Source organism: Siphateles boraxobius, unplaced genomic scaffold (genome assembly GCF_051911475.1).
Source record: "Siphateles boraxobius isolate OS27281-9 unplaced genomic scaffold, OSU_SipBor_1 130, whole genome shotgun sequence".
Lineage (NCBI taxonomy): Eukaryota > Metazoa > Chordata > Actinopteri > Cypriniformes > Leuciscidae > Siphateles > Siphateles boraxobius.
This window is the reverse complement of record NW_027508734.1, coordinates 28068604-28090522: the sequence shown is the minus strand read 5'-3', so window position 1 is coordinate 28090522 and position 21919 is coordinate 28068604. Positions and strand designations below refer to the sequence as shown.

Below are 21919 nucleotides of genomic sequence, written 5' to 3'. Positions count from 1 at the left end.
TCTTTGATTTCATAGTAACGCTTTACAATAAGGTTCATTTCTTCATTACTCATGAACTAACATGAACTGACCATGAGCAACACATTTGTTACTGTAGGCTAGATCTTAGTTAATACTACAACTGTTAATTGTTTATTCATGTTATGTCACAGTCAGTGCATTAACTAATGATAACAAATAAAACTTTTGATTTTAATGTTTTAGTAAATGCTGAAATTAATATTAACTAAGATTAATAAATGATGTAGAAGTGCAGTTCATTTAGCTAATTTTAACTAATGAAACCTTATTGTAAAGTGTTACTGATTCATGATAGCTATAACACTGTCTTTCATACATATAATACATACATTAAATTTACAACATCAACAAAACTAAAAATTAATTTTCCATAATTACCTTCTTGATTCTCACTGTTTTGTTTGGTAAAGTAAATAATATTTAGTAATATTATCATAATTTCCCTATTTTCATTTGATGTGTTATGCATTCTAATAATTGTATCAACATATTTTATTAGAATGCCAAGGAAAGAAAGAATAGAAACAAAAAAAAATCAAGAAGTAATATTTTTTTTTATTTAGTGCCCTTTTTGGTCCCTGCCCCTGAGGAGGTCTGTGCACGCCACTGACAAGCTCTCCATCTGAAGGGAATGACTGGTTGTTCGGTTGTCAATGTGCAATGCAGTCTGTATCACATTACACAATCAGTCACAAGAGGGCCACATCCACAATAAACAGAATCTGTTGAGATTTCTTCTGTTTTTCACTCACTCACAAAGAAATGGTGTAGTAGCAAATCAAAGCTGTAAGTGAAGAGTGTTTGATGATGACTAATAAATACTATTATAAAGAGATCACACAGTAAGTGTTTAGTGAGGAGAATGAGAGGAGGAGTGATGGAGTGAGTCAGTAAAAGGCCCACCACAGAATAGTGTGCAAGAAAATCTGAAGCTTATTTTCATTGTCATGCACATAGTTTGACACACCCCACACCTGAAATAATAATATGATTATACACTACCTGTCAAACGTTTAGACACCAACTATTTTTTTTTAAATTAAACATTTTCTTAATATATAGCTACAGCAAAAGAAAAGTCCAAGACTGAAATTTCATATTGTCATAACCAACATCTTGGTCACTCGTAACACCCATAAAACCTATCTTACCACATAAAACCCCCACAGACTGAGCAGAAAGAGTGGGTGGCACCATCGACTATAGTTTTAACACAATGTGTAATACAACTACTGGAGTCATTCCAACTACCGAATCTAATGATAGAACAGTGTAAAAGAACCTGACACAGGTAGAGCATGAATACATCAACACATTAAAAAGCATAATGGTAGTTAACATGAAATTTCAAGCAGCTTCAGCAGTCTTGTGGTGTGATAGGCTATACTATAATGCAAAATATTATTTTATACTATTTTCATAACTATTGTAGGCTACATGCAGTAATTATTGATACTGATAGTATATGGAATAGGAATAGGCTATTTTGTAGGCTAATTAAAAAAAACATGGATTGATTAAGACAAAAATGTAAGTACAATGGTGGGAGGAAAACATTTTGAATTGAATGAAAAATAACGTAGAAATGTTATATGTCAAGTACCCATTTGCAACCTCGCGGCGCAGGTACGCGCGTGCACAGGCATAAGACAATTGTTAACCTGTTGATCTAGCCTAAATGGAGGCAGTCAGCAGGAGTTTTGCGCATGCGTGTGCGCCCTGAGTCCTACATCAACTCGCTATATGAGACCAAGCGCGGATACAGATGCCGTTTTCTTGAACAGCCGCACAAATGGATGGAACCGAAACGAACCGGAGAAACTGCGCGAAAACGGAGCAACAGAAGATGTTAGACTCTGCTGGAAACCAAAGTGGATCTAAGGATAGAGTGACTCTTAAAAAAGAAATTGGTCTCTTGAGCGCGTGCGCTATAATTATAGGTGAGATGTTTCCTCATTTTAACGTGCCAACATGTGCGCTCTAACCAGCTTAAACTTTTATCACTTCGCATGTTTCTTTGTCTGTCATTTTATCACTGCCTTGTTCTCTTTAATCTATTCATCTTAATCTTCAGTCCTCGCTCTTTCATATCCTTTCGGTTTTAATGATATCTGATCTCCTAAATATCGAGTAAAGTATTAAAAAGCTACATCTCAATCATGTCCAAACTTATATCGTCACAGATTACGGCTGTCTTAATTTGTTAGGACAACAGTCTGCATGAAGACAAGCAGCATTGCATGATTTCCGTGGAGAAGACGTATCGTGCCATGCCGCCTCTTACAGTAACGTTAGTCCCCATCACATTCTGTTCATCAGAGCGCAGATTGCATCATTGAGGAAGAGAATCAGGCTGAAACTCAACTCCGAGCTTACGTGGCTGCTGCAACCCACTACACTGGGTCCTTCACGTGTAAAAGTCCATTGCTATATTATGTGCAGTGTAATGTAGGCTATATAATTAAAATAGGTAGACTTCAGAAAGTTTAGACTTTTTATGTAAGATCGTTTTGCTCCCTTTAATGCTATTTTAATGTTCTGGAGTAGCTATGCATGTCCTGATCTGTAGGATTAAATACATTAGCTTACACGATTTAAAAGTTCATTGTAGTCAATAAATCACGGACTAAGATTAAATAAATTCTGGACAGGAAAATACATCAAAATTAAAATGCCTGTTTCCTGTAGCATTCTCAAATGTAAGCATCCTTTAAACAGACTTTATACTACTCTAAAGCCTTTTTTAACTCTTCTTTTTATCATTTGTGTGCTGGACACATCCATCAAGTGAATAATCCTCAGTGCGTATAAATATATACTGAGCAGCACAAGCTATTGTGTTCACACTTTAGTTTAGGGTCCAATTCTTACTATTAACTGACTATTAACTATGCCATTTGCATCAATAAACTCCTAATTAGGCCTACTGCTTATTAATAGTTTGTAAGGTAGTTGTTAAGTTTAGGTAGAATATGGTAGAATATGGTAATGCAGAATAAGGCTTTAATATGTGCTTTACAAACTAATAAACATCCAATAATAAGCATGCTTATAAGCAACAATGGTGAAAATTGGACCCTAAACTAAAGTGTTACCGCTATTGTGTTACTCAGATGAAGGTATCTAATGGAAGCCTTTGATAAGATTGACACTATGCCTTTATATTTTGTTATTGTAATTTGTAATGTGTTCCCGAAGCTGTATCAGTATAAAGGAGACTAGTTGCCACATTTTTTCCTCCCGTGAATATTTCTCAGGCTATATATTATAAAAAATAAAAAAACTAATGTACGTTTCCGCTGTTACAGATCATTAAACACGTTGATTTACATAAGTCCTTTAAAGATGCAAATGTTTATTTCTCAACTACACACACACACACACACACACACACACACACACACACACACACACACACACACACACACACACACACACACACACACACACACACACACACACACACACATGTAGTGTTTCCATGTTTTATGGGTACTTTCCATTGACATAATGATTTTTATTCTGTACAAACTGTATATTCTATTCCCTAACACTAACCCTACCACTAAACCTACCCATCACAGAAAACTTTCTGCGTTTTTACATTTTCAAAAAACATCACTTAGTATGATTTATAAGATGTTTTCCTCATGGGGACCAAAAAATGTCCCCACACGAACAAGGATTTCAGATATTGCCATCCTTATGGGGACATTTTGTCCCCATAATGTAGGGTTTACCAGGCCACACACACACACACACACACACACACACACACACACACACACACACACACTCACACACACACACACACACACACACACACACACACACACACACACATATATATATATATATACACACTCACCTATGCATCACTTTATATTTATAAATAAAGATTTGTTTCTGAAAATGACCTGATACTGTAATACTACTGAACACAGAAAGAACAGTGTATCTGTCTGCCTGCAATAAACCTGACACATTATTTTGTTAGACGTGAAATACTGAAACATGATGTGGCCTTATTTTGGTCTCACATGACATGTGCAAGAGTTTAGATGTAACTATGTGGAGATTTTCTCAGGTTTATATATAACTGCTGAAACATATAACTAGTCTCTCTCTTCTTTATAGAGATTTTTTTTTAGCAAGAAGCAATGATAGGAAGTTAAGTTTAAGATATAATTAATGTTAACTGTTTGTTATGGCCGTGACCTTTACCCCAAAATGTATGGCTGTATAAGATTAAGTGAAAGTGGTTCAGTCTTTTGTGCTTGGTGTCCCAGTGGCAGATCAGCATACAGGTGCAGCTGTAGATTTCAGTTATGTTTAAGGTTTAGTGGCTTTATGGGTAGCAAGGCAATTTTGTTCACAGCCCTTCGCCATTCTAAATGTTTGACACAATTCTGATGTCAAATTACTCAAAGGATTTCATACAGTCAAAATAACTGCTGAATTTTAACTGGTGACTTATTTACCTCCTGAACATGGGAAAGTTTTCATTTGGTAGAATGTCCTCCTGATATTACTCAAGGTCAATGACAAATTTTATCAGTAACTTCACACTTTTCGTTTGTTTTATCAGTTCCTTCACAACTATTTGCCCATGCAATACTCAAGTTTATTTCTTTTTAATACTTTAAATAATATGGAAACTATTTAACCTCATTCATCGCCATCATAACTTAATTAAAGTCTGGGCTTGTGGTTGACCGTTTGTCAATAGCTGATGTAACCAACGGCCGATTTCTTGATGATATAAACTACAATTTAATAACAGCAAATGACATGAAAACCTTTTTTATTTACTCAAGTTTTAAAACAGAAATGCTTTAATATCCATTGACAACGTTGTCTGTAAATTCTGGAACTAATACAAGGGGTTGTTAATACTTCTGTTAGGCAAGCGGACATTGTTTTGTTATGTTGTGAGTTGTACGACCAGTCAAAGTCAAGTGACCCTGTGAACTTCATTCAGGAACTTTGAATTTCATTTGACTGAGTGTTTTTGAGATGCGCTGGGTCTCGTCAACTTTAATGCCTTATCTTCTGTACAGGTCTGAGGCGCTGGGAGCAAACATTCACATCCACTCAATACTACCAAATTCTATTATTGTGAACACTCGCAGACAAAGAGAGAACCCAAAGGATTACATAATGCTTTGGCCCATAACTGTAGCTGAGCCTTGTATAATTGAAAGTTTTTTGTTTAAGTTTCCTGAGGCATAATCATTCAGGCACTGCACATGAGTGGTTTTACTAAGATATATATGCAATGAAGCAGAACATTTACCTTTTACTGTATACTGGACTCTCATCTTGATTTCGCAACTGTTGACTCTAACATTGTTGATCTTATTTATCGTGTCCGTTTGCTTGGAATGTGCAGCAGCGTTTTGACAGCTGCAAGGACACATTGTCTTTACTCTGGGGAAAAAACCAAAGATTTTCATTTAAACAATCATTTTGTTAAGACTGCAGTGTATTTCAAGTAAGCAAGTGATATGAAAGCATGATACAGACAGCATAATTAAATTCATCAAATATTTTTGCTTCACTTATTTACAATGCACCCATGCATTCAGTACAAGTAAACTGTTTCAAATGCTCTAATCTGTACAACTTTGCAATAATCAGCTTTTGTATGTCTCTATTTATTTCTAATACAGAATATCAAGCAAGCATTATTAGGTGAAGACCTCATGATTCAGTCCAAATAGTTTATTTTAGATTATATGAAGACTAAACAACCCATTGTTGTTTCTTTTGTTTTCTCAGGCAACATCATTGGCTCAGGGATCTTCATCTCTCCAAAGGGTGTTCTAGATCATGCTGGCAGTGTGGGGTTTTCACTCATCGTGTGGGTTCTCGGAGGAGGAATCTGTGCCCTAGGATCTCTTTGCTATGCCGAGCTGGGCGTCACCATCCCCAAATCAGGTGGAGACTACTCATACGTGACAGAGATCTTCGGGGGCCTGGTGGGGTAGGTCTATTGTTGAATGTTAGTCTCAGCGTTCATATAGTTCAAAAGGTGAATGCACTAACAATGCCAAGGTCACAGGTTTGATTGCCAGGAAATGCATGAACAGATCCAATATACGTTGCTTTGGATGAAAGTGGCTTACAAATGCATAAATGTCAATATGGATGTCTCAGTTTGTGTGTATGAAGCACACAAGGGAACTTCTCCTCAGGGAGATTCGCATGTGTTTACTTGCTTGCTCAGTTACAACACTAACACTGCTCAGAATTCTGTGTTTGTTGTAAATTGGTGATGATAAAGATGGCCATTTGTTTTCGTGTTTTTACAGGTTCTTGTTGCTGTGGAGCGCAGTGTTGATCATGTACCCAACAACTCTGGCTGTGATTGCGCTCACCTTCTCCAACTATGTGCTACAGCCTGCCTTCCCAAACTGCCTGCCTCCATACATCGCCACCCGCGTCCTCTCAACCGCCTGCGTCTGTGAGTACAGCACACACCATTAGTAATGAGGTTTTTTATGACCTTCTCTGGTCAGCTCTGATTTACTGCTGCTGTCATGTGAGCACCTACCTTTAATTTCACCAAGCTGATTGCTCACAAACCCCCCCACAGTCATCATGTTATCAGGCCATTTCAAGTGTGATTTTGATGTGACAAAGTGGTGATCTAAGTGACTGAGGTATTTACTTACTTTTTAATTAGTCTTCCCATTAAACGCCATCTTTTTTTCATTCAACACAATTTGTGAATGCACACAAAAACAAGATGCGGGATTTATTTATCATATCCAATCACAACCAATATCCAATTATAGCCCAAAGGAGGCATCGCCTCCTCTCACGTGACTTCCCTTCCTTCATTCTCAATTACTCCCCATCAAACCCACTCCACGCTTTAGGGGGTCTGTTAAAAATCAATGGGCTCAGGGAGGCAAGAGAAACGCGGACTCCCACTCCACCTTTACCTGCTGTTTTTGCTGTTGGACAGTGTTACTTTAGGAAAGTGAGTGATTTATACACTATGTAATGTCACATTGTGTAATATTTGCATTGTTTTATTTTTGTAATATAGATTTTCTCATTAATTTTTTTGAGCAGGCACTGCCTTCTTTGCCCCCTCAGAGGAATTCCCCCTGATCTCTAGGGCAGTTGTTCCCAAAGTGTGGGGCGCGCCCCCCAGGGTGGGCGCAAGGATACTGCAGGGGGGGCGCAGGAGATCAGCAGAAAACCCCCCAAAATAACAGCCGTTGCAACGACGTTCAAGTGCGTGAATAGCGATCACCGCACTTTGCACTTTTATATATTGCTCATCCAAAGCATCACTGAAATATTAGGTTTCAATAAAGGTTTAAGGGGGGCCGCGACTAAAAAAAGTTTGAGAACCACTGCTCTAGGGCTTAGACAGTTTATTCTGACTAATAGATTCCGTCATGATGAATCTAGAGCCGCTGTTTTGTCTATCATTCTGTATTTTTCTCTTTCTCAATTGCCTTCTCTCCCTTGTGTGTCTATACCACTTTACAGTGCTTTAATCCTGGTTCTTAACCCTGGTGGGTGTGTGGCAGGATATTTTTGGAACTGTTGGAGATGAACCAGTCAAATGTACAGTATGTCTATGCATGCGTGTGTGTACGTGTTTGTTTCCAAAGAGCCCCGTGACTCAGCTGGTTTGGACCTGTCAGATCTGGACAGGGGCTCTAAGGAAGGAGTACTGGGGGTGTGTCAATGTGAGGGCAGTGGTCCTTATGACAGTGCTGGCTGAGTTGAGCCATCCATCCCTATTTTTGGCAGCAGAATCCAGAATCTGTCCTGAAGAGCAGCCAACAAAAGCTTTGAGTCAGTCACATTCTAGAAAGCAGGGTGACAAGGGCCAAGTGCTCTATTTAAGGAAGACACCTCATGTATGTGCCCTATCAAAGGATGCTAGACCTGCATCCCATATCACTGTGCTCTTCTCTGATCAGGCCAATGTTCAAGGAACGTATTTGTTTGGGTCCAGATCACAGGGTGGGGTTGGTATTGATGTTGTGGTATAAGGGCACCTGACCCTCACTCTGTGTGGCGTCAGACTCCGTAATGGTGCCAGGCTTTGAGCCGGCGGAACATGTGGGCGTGTCTTCTGTATTGTGTATTGTTTGGGGACCTTGCGGTTGTCCTGGCTACCCCAACGCTCTTTGATGGAGAAGAGCATGGAGGCGGGATTTTGTGAATGGCGCTAAAACTCTTAAACCTGACAAATGAAGAGTAAATAATGATTTTTTAATAAGCTTTTTGGAGTCTGTGAGTCATGTTTAGGGTGGGCACAGTTGTAACGCGTTCCCTCCCATCATCTGCCATTAACCTTTAGACCAAGCAAATAACCTAAACTGCGACATCCAAAGACCTCAGGGGAACATCTGAGGTCTTTACGCACAGATTTTTCACACATATTATACACACAGTTCCCACACAAATAGGAACAATGTCACTTGCAATGTAAAAAATGCATTGGATGCACAAATTTGACTTGCTTGTCGTGTGTTCATGAACCTCCGTTGGATTTTTCAGTGGTGTGGATTGAAGTAATGTTGGACGAAATTCAGAGTTAAAGAACTGGCTCCCTTTCAGTCCATGGAATGGAGATGGAATTTGAATTGAATTGGCCACGCCCGTAGAAAGTTTGTTGTGAGTAAAATGACAGGAAGAGGAATTTACTGGGTTGCAACTTAAAGAAATTTAACTGTAAGACAAAATGTATGTGACAAAACAATAACGTTAAGTTTTATGTTATTTGTAACATAATCTTTAAAAGATTAGGCTTACTTCTCAAAACTAAGGTTAAGAGAAATAAGCAATTAAGACAGCCATTAAAACATTTAAATTTTAATAGACAGCACCACAAAACGTTACACAATCTGTAATAAGATAACTTAAAAATATTAAAATGAATATAAATGTATAAAAATTATATGAAAATATATAAATAAATGATATCAAAATAAATATTGACATTACTAATTAGTTTACTAATTAGATTACTAATGTCTACTGTATATGTGATTGCCCCATATGTTGTGTGTACAGTTCTACATCCTGTCTACTGCCGCAATTCTAATTTAATTCAAAAAAGGTTTTGGCTTCAAGCTGTCTATACCTGTGTTGATGCACTGCAGGGTATATTTTTAGTGGTAAACTGATGCATGTATGAACTCCTGTTTATGTGTGAGTGAATGTTCTTAGTTGCACTGTGTGAGAATTTGTCTATATCGCGGCATGTGTTACATTTGCCCTCCCCTTCTGAATGTTCTGAATGAATGTCACAAGCTCTGTCTGCTGAAGTCAGATTACAAAGAGAGATACACACAGTCACACACACACAGTCACACACACAGTCACACACAGTCACACAGACACACACACACACACACACACACACACACACACACACACACACACACACACACACACACACACACACACACACACACACACTCTCTCTCTCTCTCTGCTGGACTAGACACACAAAAACGAATTAGTTCAGTTTACTTAATTAAATTGTGCAAACTCGTTTCCTTAATTTAAGTAAGTAAGCATAACTTAATTACGTCAAGTCCTTCTTACTTAATCTATTTAAGTTTTGTCAACTTAATTCTATCTGTGATTCGAGGAAGTGTACACCAAGAGTGCATTGCGGCATGAATAAATTAATTGCTTTGTTTTACCATTTTTGGCTTTATTTAACCATTAAAATTGTATTTGCTATCGTTATTGGGGTTATACTGACAAGAGGCAGAAAAAAAATTGCAATGGTCTAATTAATTAATTTAAAAAAAACTTGTTACCATTGTTGTGGTTTGCATGCTGAATGTTGAAGTCTGTGTGTGACTCAAGCAAAATTGCAAGATATTGTCACAAATATAGAGGGATTATATCAACCCAATTAAAAGTTTTTGCAATTAAAATGTAAAAAGATCATTTTTTAACATGATAATCATGTTATACATAATAAATACATTCATTAAGAACATGGAAATAATTTAAGTATAAATACTGTATATAAAATATTTATTACTTCACTTCCTTTGAAATCAAATAACTGTGGTTTCATGTTGCATCACTGCATCAATTGGAAGAGAATCAGAATGATATAAATGAAGTGCCCAACCAAAGGGAACACTAATCACAATAATGGTGAGGAATTTTAGGTTGATTTTAGGAAATCAACATGAATTTATGAAGTCAACTTACGTGACGTTCTCCCAAAATGTTTAGTTGTATTGACAATAACATTCAACAAGACTGGAAAATGAGCGTATGCAACTAAGAATGATGACTGCAGAAGTGGAACAAATAAGTGAAAAGTCTAGTAAGAATTGTCCCGCATCAAAAACCATTTGCCCCGGTACTCAAACCAGTCAAGTAATGTTTAATAGGGTTTTCTGAGTAATGAAGGCATAGCATGCAAACAGTACAAATTACTATTTTTTTTAAAGTAAGTTCAACACATTGTCGGAGATTAATTAAAGTTAACTAAACAATAGTTAGTAAGAACAATATTCGATTTTACAGTGCACAGACCTGTGCTGGGAGTTTTAATTTGATTTCAAATTTGACGTTAAAGAAAATATGTGTGTCACATTGCTTTTTTACAACTGTATGTGATGTGTTATTTACTGTACTAATGCTTAGGTTTATGAGTGTGTTGGAAGCTTCTCTCTTGTGTAAAAGTAATGGCCACACACTATAGAGATTGAAAGAGATCTGTGCATGTGACTCAACTAACTCTTGTTTCTCAGATTTGTGTCTTCTGATGAAAGGGCTGACAGTATGTCTCTGAACAGCCATATAATTTGGAAAATATCAATTTATAAATGCATAAATCCTGTCAAATAAAAGTAAAGAGACAATACCAGTCAAAATACCATAAAAATTAAGCAAAACAAAAGGACGTATGGTATATAAATTACGCAGTGACAAAAATATTCAATTGTGTTTTAGGGTTTTCAAAGTAGCCAATCTTTTGCCTATATTACAATTCAGGCCTCTCAACCTGGTATTCACAGAGGTTTTATTTATCAAATTTATTTATTCATGTCTTTCTTTAAATAAAACTTTTTAAAAAGCCTGCGATCTGTAATACTGAGTGAACGTGAAAAATATAGTACTCATTTTAGTTCTTAGCCAACAGAGAGTTGTAATGTTTTGCACATTTTTGTGTATTTAGTGCATCTTTTGTTGGCTTTATCGGTCAATTAGCTGCAGGGGGATGTCCCTCTCAGGAGTTTGGAGTGAGTGATTGTATTTTGGCAGATTTAAAGGCTGTTGGCACTTAATTAGAATTCTCCTCTCATTAGCTTTGTGTTCATTTAACTTCATTTGGCCACTCTTAGTCACTCCTGCGCTGTGATACAAAACAGAAGGATCTGGAGTCAGATCCGTTAAAGTCAAACAAGAGCAAACAAAACCATGACAAACACTGTAACTGTTGTAAACCTATATTATAAAATGCTTAATTGCACACGCGACCAAAACACATTCACATTCATTAATATTAATAATTTATGTTAAAGGGATAGTTCACTCAAAAATGAATATTCTATCATCACGTACTCACGCTTCTGTCGTAAGCCTGTATGAGTTTATACTGTGAAAGAAAAAACATGAAGAAAGAATGTCATCCGTAAGTAAATGATGATGAAATTTAAATTTTTTGAGTGAACTATCTCCTATGTATGTTGCTATGTTGTCAATGTTTTTTAAGATTTGAACATGTTTTTATCATATTGTTATTGTTATAATTTTAAGGTGGCTAAGAGCACATAAATACCTATGAAAATATTGTAATGACTCTCAAGGTGCTGTGAGGGCATGGAGGTTTACTGGTGGTGTGTATTGAGCTCAGGATTACATGTGTGGATGAAGTTGAGCAGGTTAGCTGTTAGTTTGCAGGCTGTGAACTGCTCTTGTCGACTGTTTACCCTGGCCAAAAATTCAGCTGGCGTCTGGGCCGTTTTGTCGTGGGGCATCGGAAGCTGTTTGTCTAGGGGGGTCTGACAGATGCCCCGCATGTGTTTTCGTGTGTGGGCGGGTAATTCCGGCCATTGATGGATGAGTGGGGGTAACCCGTCTCCCCTTTGCCCAGTGTCTCCCTCGGCATGCCTGGGTATACCGTGCCGTCAAGCCCTGGAGACGGACCTCTGTGTACCGGATCTACACCGGACCTGTTACACAATGCAGCTGAACACAGAAGCCACTAACCTCAACACAGATGTACAGACAAGCAGTGGCCTATAATGCCTGTACTTCTGTTTGTGAATGTATAGTTTTTTAACCTGTCAGCTTTAGGCTGTGTTGCATTGATGTCCCTTGATAAACTACTCTTTTTTGTTTCTAAAGAACTCCCAATTGTGATGCATAAAGATAGATACCAAATACATCTATAAGGTAGATAAGGTAACCGTCTCCCCCCATTGCCCACAACAGCATTTGAAGGCCTGACATCTGACGTTTCTCTACATTTAATTTCCATAAGGATTCCATAAGTATTAATGCATTTACTTGACTTTTACAGTCATTCGTGATGTACTGGAAAAGTAATAAAGATTATAAAAAATATTTTTCTCATAATTTCTACCTACATCATATATGCAGTTATTCCAAGGTTCCCACATACTTCCCATAAAATAAGAAATATTTAGTTTTTTAGTTGTTTTAGCAGATTTCAATGCTTATTTTTTTCTTTTAAAAGTCATTAAGTTATTTTGAGGCTCCCTTGGAAGTTTGCTGAGTGGGCCCTGGCCCCTTGGTTGAGAACCACTTAGCCATGAATGGGTCAGTGTTTTGCCTGCAGCAGTAAAATAAGTTACATCTGAACTTTATTTCCCCTCATCAAGCTAATAAAAATGGACCATGTGACCAGTTAGTGCTGCTCTGCCAACAAAACCACACTGCTTCCATTACTGAATCACAATCTGATTTGTCCTTATGACACTTATGATGGAGTTTTTCTCATGAAACAGCTCTTTGAGAAGACATCCAAAAAGTGTGACAGTTGTTCTTAATATGTGATGGTCTTTATTTATAAATGACATAATATTTTTGACTTTCCTTTTATGGATATTGCTAATGTTTTTCATAATATTTAAAGGAAATTATTGTCGTGAGTTTGGAATATGGGAATGAATAACTGTGTGTTCACTGCATGTGTTTACAGTGTTCCTGACTTGGGTGAACTGCTCCAGTGTGCGCTGGGGGACACGGATCCAGGATGTTTTCACTGTGGGGAAGCTGCTGGCCCTTGTTCTCATCATTGTAGTGGGAATGGTCCAGATTGCCAAAGGTGTGTGTGTATGACTGTCAGGACAATTTACACGTATGTTCTTGCCAGCTGTCGTCTTTCATGAAACATGCTATTCTCTCTCAAAAAAAGAGGGTTTTTGTGCTTTAAAAAATCGGTCTATAAATGTACAGTAATGTTAATTATTAAACAGGGGTATCAAAATTGATTTTTCCCTTGGTTTCAGTTGTTAGGCCAAACTGTTGTACAGATAAGCAATCTAACACTTTCCTGAACAGCAACAGGATTTTTACTATAGTGTGTAAACCACTAAAGCAGAGAATGAAGCTAAGAGATTAAAATAGAGAAATAAAGAGTAGGCTAAGGAGAGAAAGGAAAGGATTATGATAACTCACATCTGGTATTAATTCCCACAGTTAAATGCCATGAATTATCAAGCACTCCCATCACATTAATGCCAGCTGCTGTCAGCCCTAACCTGTTATCTAATGGATAAAAAGCAAAAGAATGACTTTTGGGAGGAACTACTACATCTAGTGGTAGGTCTTGAAATGTGAGTTACTTAGGAGATACTTTCATGTTCAAAGTGATTTACAATACATTTATTACTGGTACAGGCCCCTCAAAGAAACCTGCGGTTTAGTGCCTTGCACAATGATGGTTTGGTTCATAAATCACCCCTACTAAAACTTGAACCAGTGAAATTTAAGGCTGGAATACACTACATGACTTATCAAATCTGAACAGATTAAAAAAACAACAACACTAGGCATCAAACACGTTCAGACTTTGTAAATGGTTACAGGATAAAACATCATGCACTAAACGACTGAGGATCACACACTACCAGACAACTCTCCAGAAGCGGTTTTAACATTACATGACATGGCATCTGACGCACAGAAACCAATGGCACATGTCGCTTTGCTTATTGGCACATCTGGTGGCGCAGTCTGTGCGCATCATGCGATTTTCTGCTAAATATGTCAGCTCTGACTGCCCAAAAAAATCTACAGACTGGCTTTTTTTTTAATCAGACAGCGTCAACTCCAGACTGCAAATCGAGGAAAAAATCTGGGCAAAATGTCATTTATATATAACTCACTATCACAACCTCTATTCTACAATAATTTAATAAGTTAGTTGAAACAGGAATGTTAGGATATTTCTTTAAAGTAAAGCAGTAGCTGACTCTTTTAATTTAGGCAGTTCATAATAAACTAAGCTAAGAATGTAGGATATAATTGTGACACTAATGCAAAATGTAAGAAATGTTTTAACAATGTGAACTGTCTTTTACACTACTGAGTAATATTACAATAAAGCAGCAGGTTATGGCTGTGAATCGTTATGGGCAGACTTTTTTTATTTATATTTTTATTTAGTGTGCTTGTCTGGAGGCATTCCCTGACAACTGACAAGAGAAAGAATTGAGTAAATGAGAGAACTGAGTAGTGCAGTTTCACTCTTAAATGACAGTAGAGAGAAAGGCTTTTTAGAGGCTCTGCCTATGTAGTGGAATAATGAAATCAAACTGATGACAGTAGAGTGTCAGGATGAATGTGAACCGATTGATCCCAAGAGCATGTGCAAAATACAGCGTTTTATGAATTAAACAAAACAAAGAGCTCAAGATCTTAGATTTGGTGAGTATTCCTGTAGCCCAAACAGTAGAGCATAGCATAGCTATAGAGACACTGACTGAGGTCAGTGCCTTTGAAATGCAATGCAAGTCCCTTTGCATAAAAGTGTCTGCCAAATGCAAATCCTGTATGAATTAAATAGATATTCTCTATATATATGTCTCTCTCTCTAGGACACTATGAAGCATTGGAGCCTCAGGCAGCTTTTAAGTTCATAAAGGATCCGTCAGTGGGGCAGATTGCTCTGGCTTTCCTGCAGGCGTCATTTGCATACAGTGGATGGAATTTCCTGAACTATGTCACTGAAGAGGTGGTTGAGCCTCGCAAGTGAGTCTTTATTAGTCTTTACCGTGTCAAAATCAGGGTCAGGCCATCCTACAGGCGATCGCCTGGGGCCCCCAATGTGCCTTCGGGGGCCTCTTGGGGAGATGTACATGGTTTAAGTGCAGTTACTGCCGAGTAAATATTCTTTGTTCTCCATTAACAAAATGCAATCAGAACAATGGCTGCACAGCATAACACACAAACAGGCACATGTACATAGACCTCCTTTAATACACAAACCACATGATGGTAAGCGAATAATAATTCTATGTAAAAAAAAAAAAGCTTTCAATAACCAAATAACAAATAACTGATCAATATTTTCAATCAACAAGTGACAATAAATACAGCAACAGTATAAATAGAAGCAGCAAACAGTGAAACAAGCAAGCATCCATAATCTGCATAATTTATTCATGTCGCGTAGCATCAAGTACCGTATTCCAAACCCTCATCAAAAGTACTCAAGTTGTTGGAAATGCACAAACCAGGTCACAGAAAGGATTACTTTGTGGCTATTTGAGATGCTCTCTGTGCTTTGTGCTCTCTTCTGTTGCCAAAGGCTTGTCACATTTTCTCAAGAATAATCTGGGCTACAAATTAAAAGATTGCCAAGTGTCAACAAAAAGAAGCAAAACATAGCAAAAATAATTAGATAACCTAATTAATTAGCCAAACAAAATATTAACCTGTTGATATTAAGCCTATTAAAATTATTTATTGTTCATAATTTTTTTTCATACCTGATTTTCACAGATTTTTAACATATATTCATTTTTGCACATACAGTAGTTCTGCCTCACTTTTTGTGTACACACTTTTTATAAATCTTACAGAAAATTAGCCCAGCTCTCATACAGCGTATATTGTATGGTGTTTTATGGTTTCTGGTGTATCTGTCTAGGAATCTTCCACGTGCGATCTACATCTCCATCCCTCTGGTGACGCTCGTCTATACTCTCACCAACATTGCATACTTCACCTCCATGTCCCCTCAAGAGCTACTAGAGTCGAACGCTGTTGCTGTGGTGAGTTTCTCTGACCTCTTCTGCATTATTCTGCGAAAACAACATACTATCTATCAGGTACTTAAATCGAGGTGATGAATCGGCATCTGTTTTTGTGTGTTGTGTTGCAGACATTTGGTGAGAAGCTGCTAGGAATGTTCTCCTGGGTGATGCCCATCTCTGTAGCTCTTTCCACCTTTGGGGGGATTAACGGATACTTGTTTACCTCTTCTAGGTAAAGAAACAAAAGCACTATCACACTGGCTTAATACAGCAACCCTGAAACTAGAGTATTTACCGCTTCATTGCACATTCTTCACAGGTTGTGTTTCTCAGGCGCCAGAGAGGGTCACCTGCCCTACCTGTTGGCTATGATCCACCTTAAGAGCTGCACACCAATCCCTGCCCTGCTTGTTTGTGTGAGAGAGAAAGAGCTATTCACAGACAGCACATGCAATATAACACTGCTTTCAGTCTGCATGATTTGGTTGATCCAATTCAGGTTTAAACGGGGTCCAGAATTTGTGAACAGATCACTCAAACCGCATTGAGAGGTAATATAAAACTCATGTGATCACACTGGATTTTTTATAAACACTCGCTAATCTGTCCTGATGCGTTCTGGACAGAAGTGAAGGACCTGTCAATCAACCCACTGCACTAAAAAAGGGTGCAAACTGTTGTTTATGCGCCCCTTTTACAAAAACTGTCACGTCACTTAAAATTAAAATCCCTTAAATTAAATTAATCGAAACATTTGAAAAGACTGAACTTCACGGATTTGCTTGACATCAACATTAAATGACACAGATCAAGTTGTTGTGAAATTTTTCTTCTAAAGTGTTTGAAAACTCAGAAGCGTAGACCAGGAGACTCGGGCGTATCTTTTAAGAAGGTTTCTTTATTGAGAACATGAGCTGTGCGTCGCTGTAGTCTTCCAAGCTCGTCTCGAGTCTGAACTAAGGGAAACGTTCCCTTGCAATTATACATTTAGGGGCATAACACTGTGATGAACAAAGCATGTAAATGATGTATACAGGTTTAGGAACCTGCCCTATACTGAGAGTGTTACCAATTCCAATCCAATCAGACTAGAGAACAGGAATGGCAGGACTCTCCCGCTGAGACAGAAGCTACCAAAGTTTCAGTAATCTGCTTACAATAGAGAGATACATGAATAGCAGGCTCGATAGAGAGCAGTAATCTGACAAATACAGAAAACAGGATTTGCCGGACTCTCTTGCTGGAAAACTGTTTCACAGCAAATATCATCACCATTATAACCTTAAATGCTAAATTCAGTATACGAAACTGTCTGTTTATATACTATTGTATTGGAACCTCAATTAAACATTTAATAAATTTGCAACACTACAAAGTGAAGGTCAGTTAAAATTGAAGTTGAACTAAAATATGTACCAAAACATCTAATTTATTGTGAGATTACAATGTAACAGTTTTACTTTTGGAAGCAAGAGTGTGCTGATTTGGTTTTCTTAACTTTTTTGATTAAAATTAGTGGTTCTCAAGCAGGGGAGGCCTAGCAAACTTCCAAGGGGGTCACTGGATGACTCTTTTATTTATTGTATTAAAACTGAATCTAACTTAATTAATATGCAAGAAAAAAAATCTAAATCCAACCTTTGATTCCTATTTTTCCCCTCAATAACTAATGTTTTTTATTGAAGAGCTAGAGAATTAGAATCTTGAACATTCTAGAATCACAAAATGAACATTGTTAATTAATTAAATAAATCAACATTCTGAATTCATGTTAATTAAAAAGTTTGAGACAAAAAGCAGTGCTTTCATTATTACAACATAAAATGCCAGAAGAAATGTCTTAGCCAATATGCGGGGCCTTTAAGTCAAAAAGGTTAAGAATCGCTGTTTTAGATGGATCTTATACCAGGTGCAAACAGGGCCTAAGTGTCTTTCTCTCTTGTTCTCCATAGTGTACGGCGACCATAGTGATCCTGTGTATCGGGGACACTCATAACTTGATAAACTACGTGTCTTTTATAAACTACCTCTCATATGGAGTCACTATAGCTGGGCTGCTGTACTACAGATGGAAGAAACCCAAACTATTCAGACCCATCAAGGTACTTAAGTTGCCACCTAAAGACCTCATCAGGAAGATGGATTGACATGTCAGTGTTTTAGTTTTATTCACCTACCTCTTCTTCTCTCCCTTTGTGCAGGTAAACTTGTTGGTCCCTTTCAGCTATCTAGTGTTCTGGGCGGTGTTGCTGGGCTTCAGTCTGTACTCGGAGCCTGTGGTGTGTGGTATGGGGCTGGTCATCATGCTCACTGGAGTCCCCATCTACTTCATTGGAGTGCAGTGGAAGAACAAACCATACTGGGTTTACAGTGCCATGGGTGAGTAAGACCAGCCAAAACTTCTTTGCTTTGATTTGTTAACACTCTGCAACGAAAAACCGTCTGACATCTAATAAATGTTCATGTGTTTCAGAGAAAGTCACCTATCTGGGACAGAAGTTGTGTTATGTGGTTTTCCCCCAGGAAGATCCTTCTGAAATACAGCCTCTTACAGAAAAATCGGAGCTGTGAGAGTCAGCACAGGACTTCCGGCACTCCTGTTTGAAATAGCAAAGACCCATTCGTTGTTGAGTGTTTTCTTTGTCTGATGCTGTATGTGAGGAGATGCTCCCCAGACGCTCCTCTGAGACTCAGCCATCACAGCAGAAGAAACAGAAGTTTTATGTTTTCTCGCTCAGACATCACATTTCTTAGTTGAAACAGTTCTCCCCTCGCAAATTTGTCCGGACATCACCTTGTAATTGAATGCACCCTTCCCCTGTCCTTTCGGAGGTGAATTGCTATGTCGTCATCATGTTTTCTCTGGGAGTTGTTCATATTTTGAGAACTGTTGGTGTATTCTCATGTACCTTACAGGATCTCTCTTTGTATTTGAGGTTTTATCTTTACTTTAAGTAGACTTTTTATTAGCAATCCCCCGTAAGTGAGTGAAGGGGACTTGATGAAGCCTTTTTACCTCTTAACCCAGTCTTCTGAAATCTAAACTCCATCTGTAAGTCTGAACTTTCTAGAGGATTAGGCCTTGACCTCTAGTCCTCTTAATAATTACTTACTCCCTCAAGCATAAAAAACAAAACATGTAATTATGACTAGCTTCGCTCAACTGTCTATGCAAGAATAGTCTAGGCACTTTAATGTAGTTGCCTATTTTTAGCATATTGCACACTAAATGTATTGCCATGCTTCCTGAAAAAGCAACAATCTCCTGCCACTGTTTAACAGAGGCTCTACCCCAGCACTCATTAGCACTGCCAGTCTTTTAGCCTTATGCTGATGATAGGAACCATGAGATGTTCCATGTTCATTCATCTTGAATAACGTTATTTACATAAAAGGTGCTTTACATTAAAAAAAAATCCTGCTAGGCAGACACTTTCAACTGTTATCCAAAAGGAGATGCAGTCCACCAATTAATGCCTTTAGATATTTTAGACATTTGTCTCTTTTAGGCACTAAACATGGACATTCCATTGAGCTATATGCAACAGTGAAGATATCCATGTCTTCATTTGAAACTGACCACCAAACTGAAGTCTGTCAAACAGATTTTTGGATCTGAAGGAGTTGTTTAGAGGTTTTTGCACTTGAGTGCCCTATTCAGGTCAGATCTTTCAAGACACATGATCATACCCTGTATGAAGTGCTCGTCTCTTTCCATGTGTCCAGCTCAGTGATGTCTGCCCAAGACTAGTAGTGTTCATGCTCTCACTGCCCACAGCGGCGAAGGCACAATGAAAAGCACAGTACAGTGAAATCTTAATGTAAATATTACAATTTCAAATACATCAGGGATTCATTGTGAGATCACATTCCTGACATTAGTAAAGTGTGAAACGTACTGTATGTATTAAGCATACATGTTTCATATTGTATGCACTATAGATATGTATGCTGATATACTTGTTTTGTAAAGATGTTAAAAGGTGTTTATCAATAACAATATTAGCACATTAAATTTAATTCTAAAAAAGGTTGCAAGTAGTAATTGTGTAACTCTGTGTGTGTATGAGTAAAGACATGCGGTCGCATTTGTCGGTAACATGTAATTGAGGCTGCCTCGTTTCAGAATTGAAGAATTTCAGCTGCTTCCATTATATTGCAAATAAAGAAATTACAGTAATTTATGCTGCACAATAACAGTCAATTTTATGATTATTACTTTCTGAAATCCATGATGTATGCGGCCAGCAAATGTGACCTCCGGAGGTCGCAGCATTGACACAAAGCTTTCAGTATATTACAGAAACATACAAAATCTGTTTAGTAATTATAGTGAGGGTTAGGATCTCAACTTCTGACAGGAAGTTTCTGTAATATGCCCCCTGGTCTATATATGCTAAAGGGCTAATTGTGTTCTTCCCGGAAGATTATGTTTATGAATGACTCTCTCCAGATAACACATAAATTAGTCGAAATCTGATGGAGAAATGTGCGTTTAATGCAAGGTACAAGTAAATACAAAGTACTTTTCATCCATCCAGGAAATGAAATTTATCAAAACCAAACATGTAGCCACCTTGACCATTACCACACATACACAACCAGTCTGGAAGGGGAAAAAATGTAAATGTTAAATATATTTACAAAATGCAAAAATAGACTGCAATGAAAAAAAGAATAAGAAAGAGGTCAGTCCAGGGCAGTGGTTCTCAAACACAGTTCCCCAGTAAACTTCCAAGGGGGCTGACGCTGAAGTTAATTATATTAATTGAACTTAGTAAAAACGCTAAACACACACACAAAATCAAAATAATAATTATTTTCCCTTAATACATATTGTTGATATACAAGTCAAACAGTTCTTGAAACTTGTAGAAACAAACTTGATCTTGATTAATTAAATATTTCAAGACCGCTAGTTTTTGTTATTAAAATGGAGGTCTTCAAATGTTGTGTGGTTGGCCTCCGAGTCAAAAAGTTTGAGAACCACTGGTCTAGGTTTCAAGCTGCTGGCCGAATAACCCCAAAGCCTTTACTGTGGCTGTATCGGCTGATTGATCTCTTCCAGTGAATTTTATTTGAATTATTCAAAAGAAATGTCGAAGAAATAGTCTCGGAAACTGCAAGCAAGTAAAGTATTTTAGAAGTACTTTTTTAAAGCCATTTAATTGAACCCAGAAAATGCAGGACTTCTCTAATGGCACTGAATCTAAACATCTTTTGCAACTGTATAACATCTGTTAATTTCAGTGGCACATTCTTGAACCTCTGTGATCAGAGATCCTCCAGTCTGAGCGTGGAGGATGGAGGAGATGTGTGAAATAACAGGCAGTCGGCCAGCAGAGAGAATGAGATGAAGGAACGTACTGACCCTTCAAAGATGGGACCAGCTTTTTTTTTCGAGTAGTTCCGATTATTTCCAAGCTTGGACCAGGACCAAGTGTGCTAAAGCAGCAAGTATGACTTGCACAGTGTATGTGGCACTACATTTAAAAACAAGGACATACATTCATGGAAAAAGGCAGTGACGTAATCTTACTGGCAAACAAGTCCCTCAAGTGCTAAATGCATGAATGCAAATGAAATTGAAAAATAAAGACACTAACTGGTGTGAGCTCAAACACAAATGTGACAGTCATTTTCCGTTGACTGTGATGTCC

General features: G+C 37.7%; 1 protein-coding gene across 1 annotated transcript; it reads left to right on the top strand.

Annotated features, from left to right (window-relative positions):
* The first annotated feature begins 1712 nt into the window (after positions 1-1712).
* On the top strand, positions 1713-20450 carry slc7a10a (solute carrier family 7 member 10a). The gene is made up of 11 exons (XM_077228973.1): positions 1713-1961; positions 5803-6007; positions 6336-6487; positions 13199-13324; positions 15099-15252; positions 16154-16277; positions 16388-16491; positions 16579-16675; positions 18212-18361; positions 18461-18638; positions 18733-20450. The coding sequence occupies exons 1-11, from the start codon at positions 1814-1816 to the stop codon at positions 18828-18830; spliced, it is 1536 nt and encodes a 511-aa protein (XP_077085088.1). The 5' UTR covers positions 1713-1813; the 3' UTR covers positions 18831-20450.
* Positions 20451-21919: the final 1469 nt, after the last annotated feature.

Bases quoted from the DNA above. Each gene is read 5' to 3' on its own strand.
- slc7a10a (XM_077228973.1), top strand. From the start codon at position 1,814: ATGGATGGAACCGAAACGAACCGGAGAAACTGCGCGAAAACGGAGCAA. The intron at 6,488-13,198 runs GTGAGTACAGCA...ATGTGTTTACAG, and splicing joins CCTCTCAACCGCCTGCGTCT to TGTTCCTGACTTGGGTGAAC. The intron at 15,253-16,153 runs GTGAGTCTTTAT...GTATCTGTCTAG, and splicing joins GAGGTGGTTGAGCCTCGCAA to GAATCTTCCACGTGCGATCT.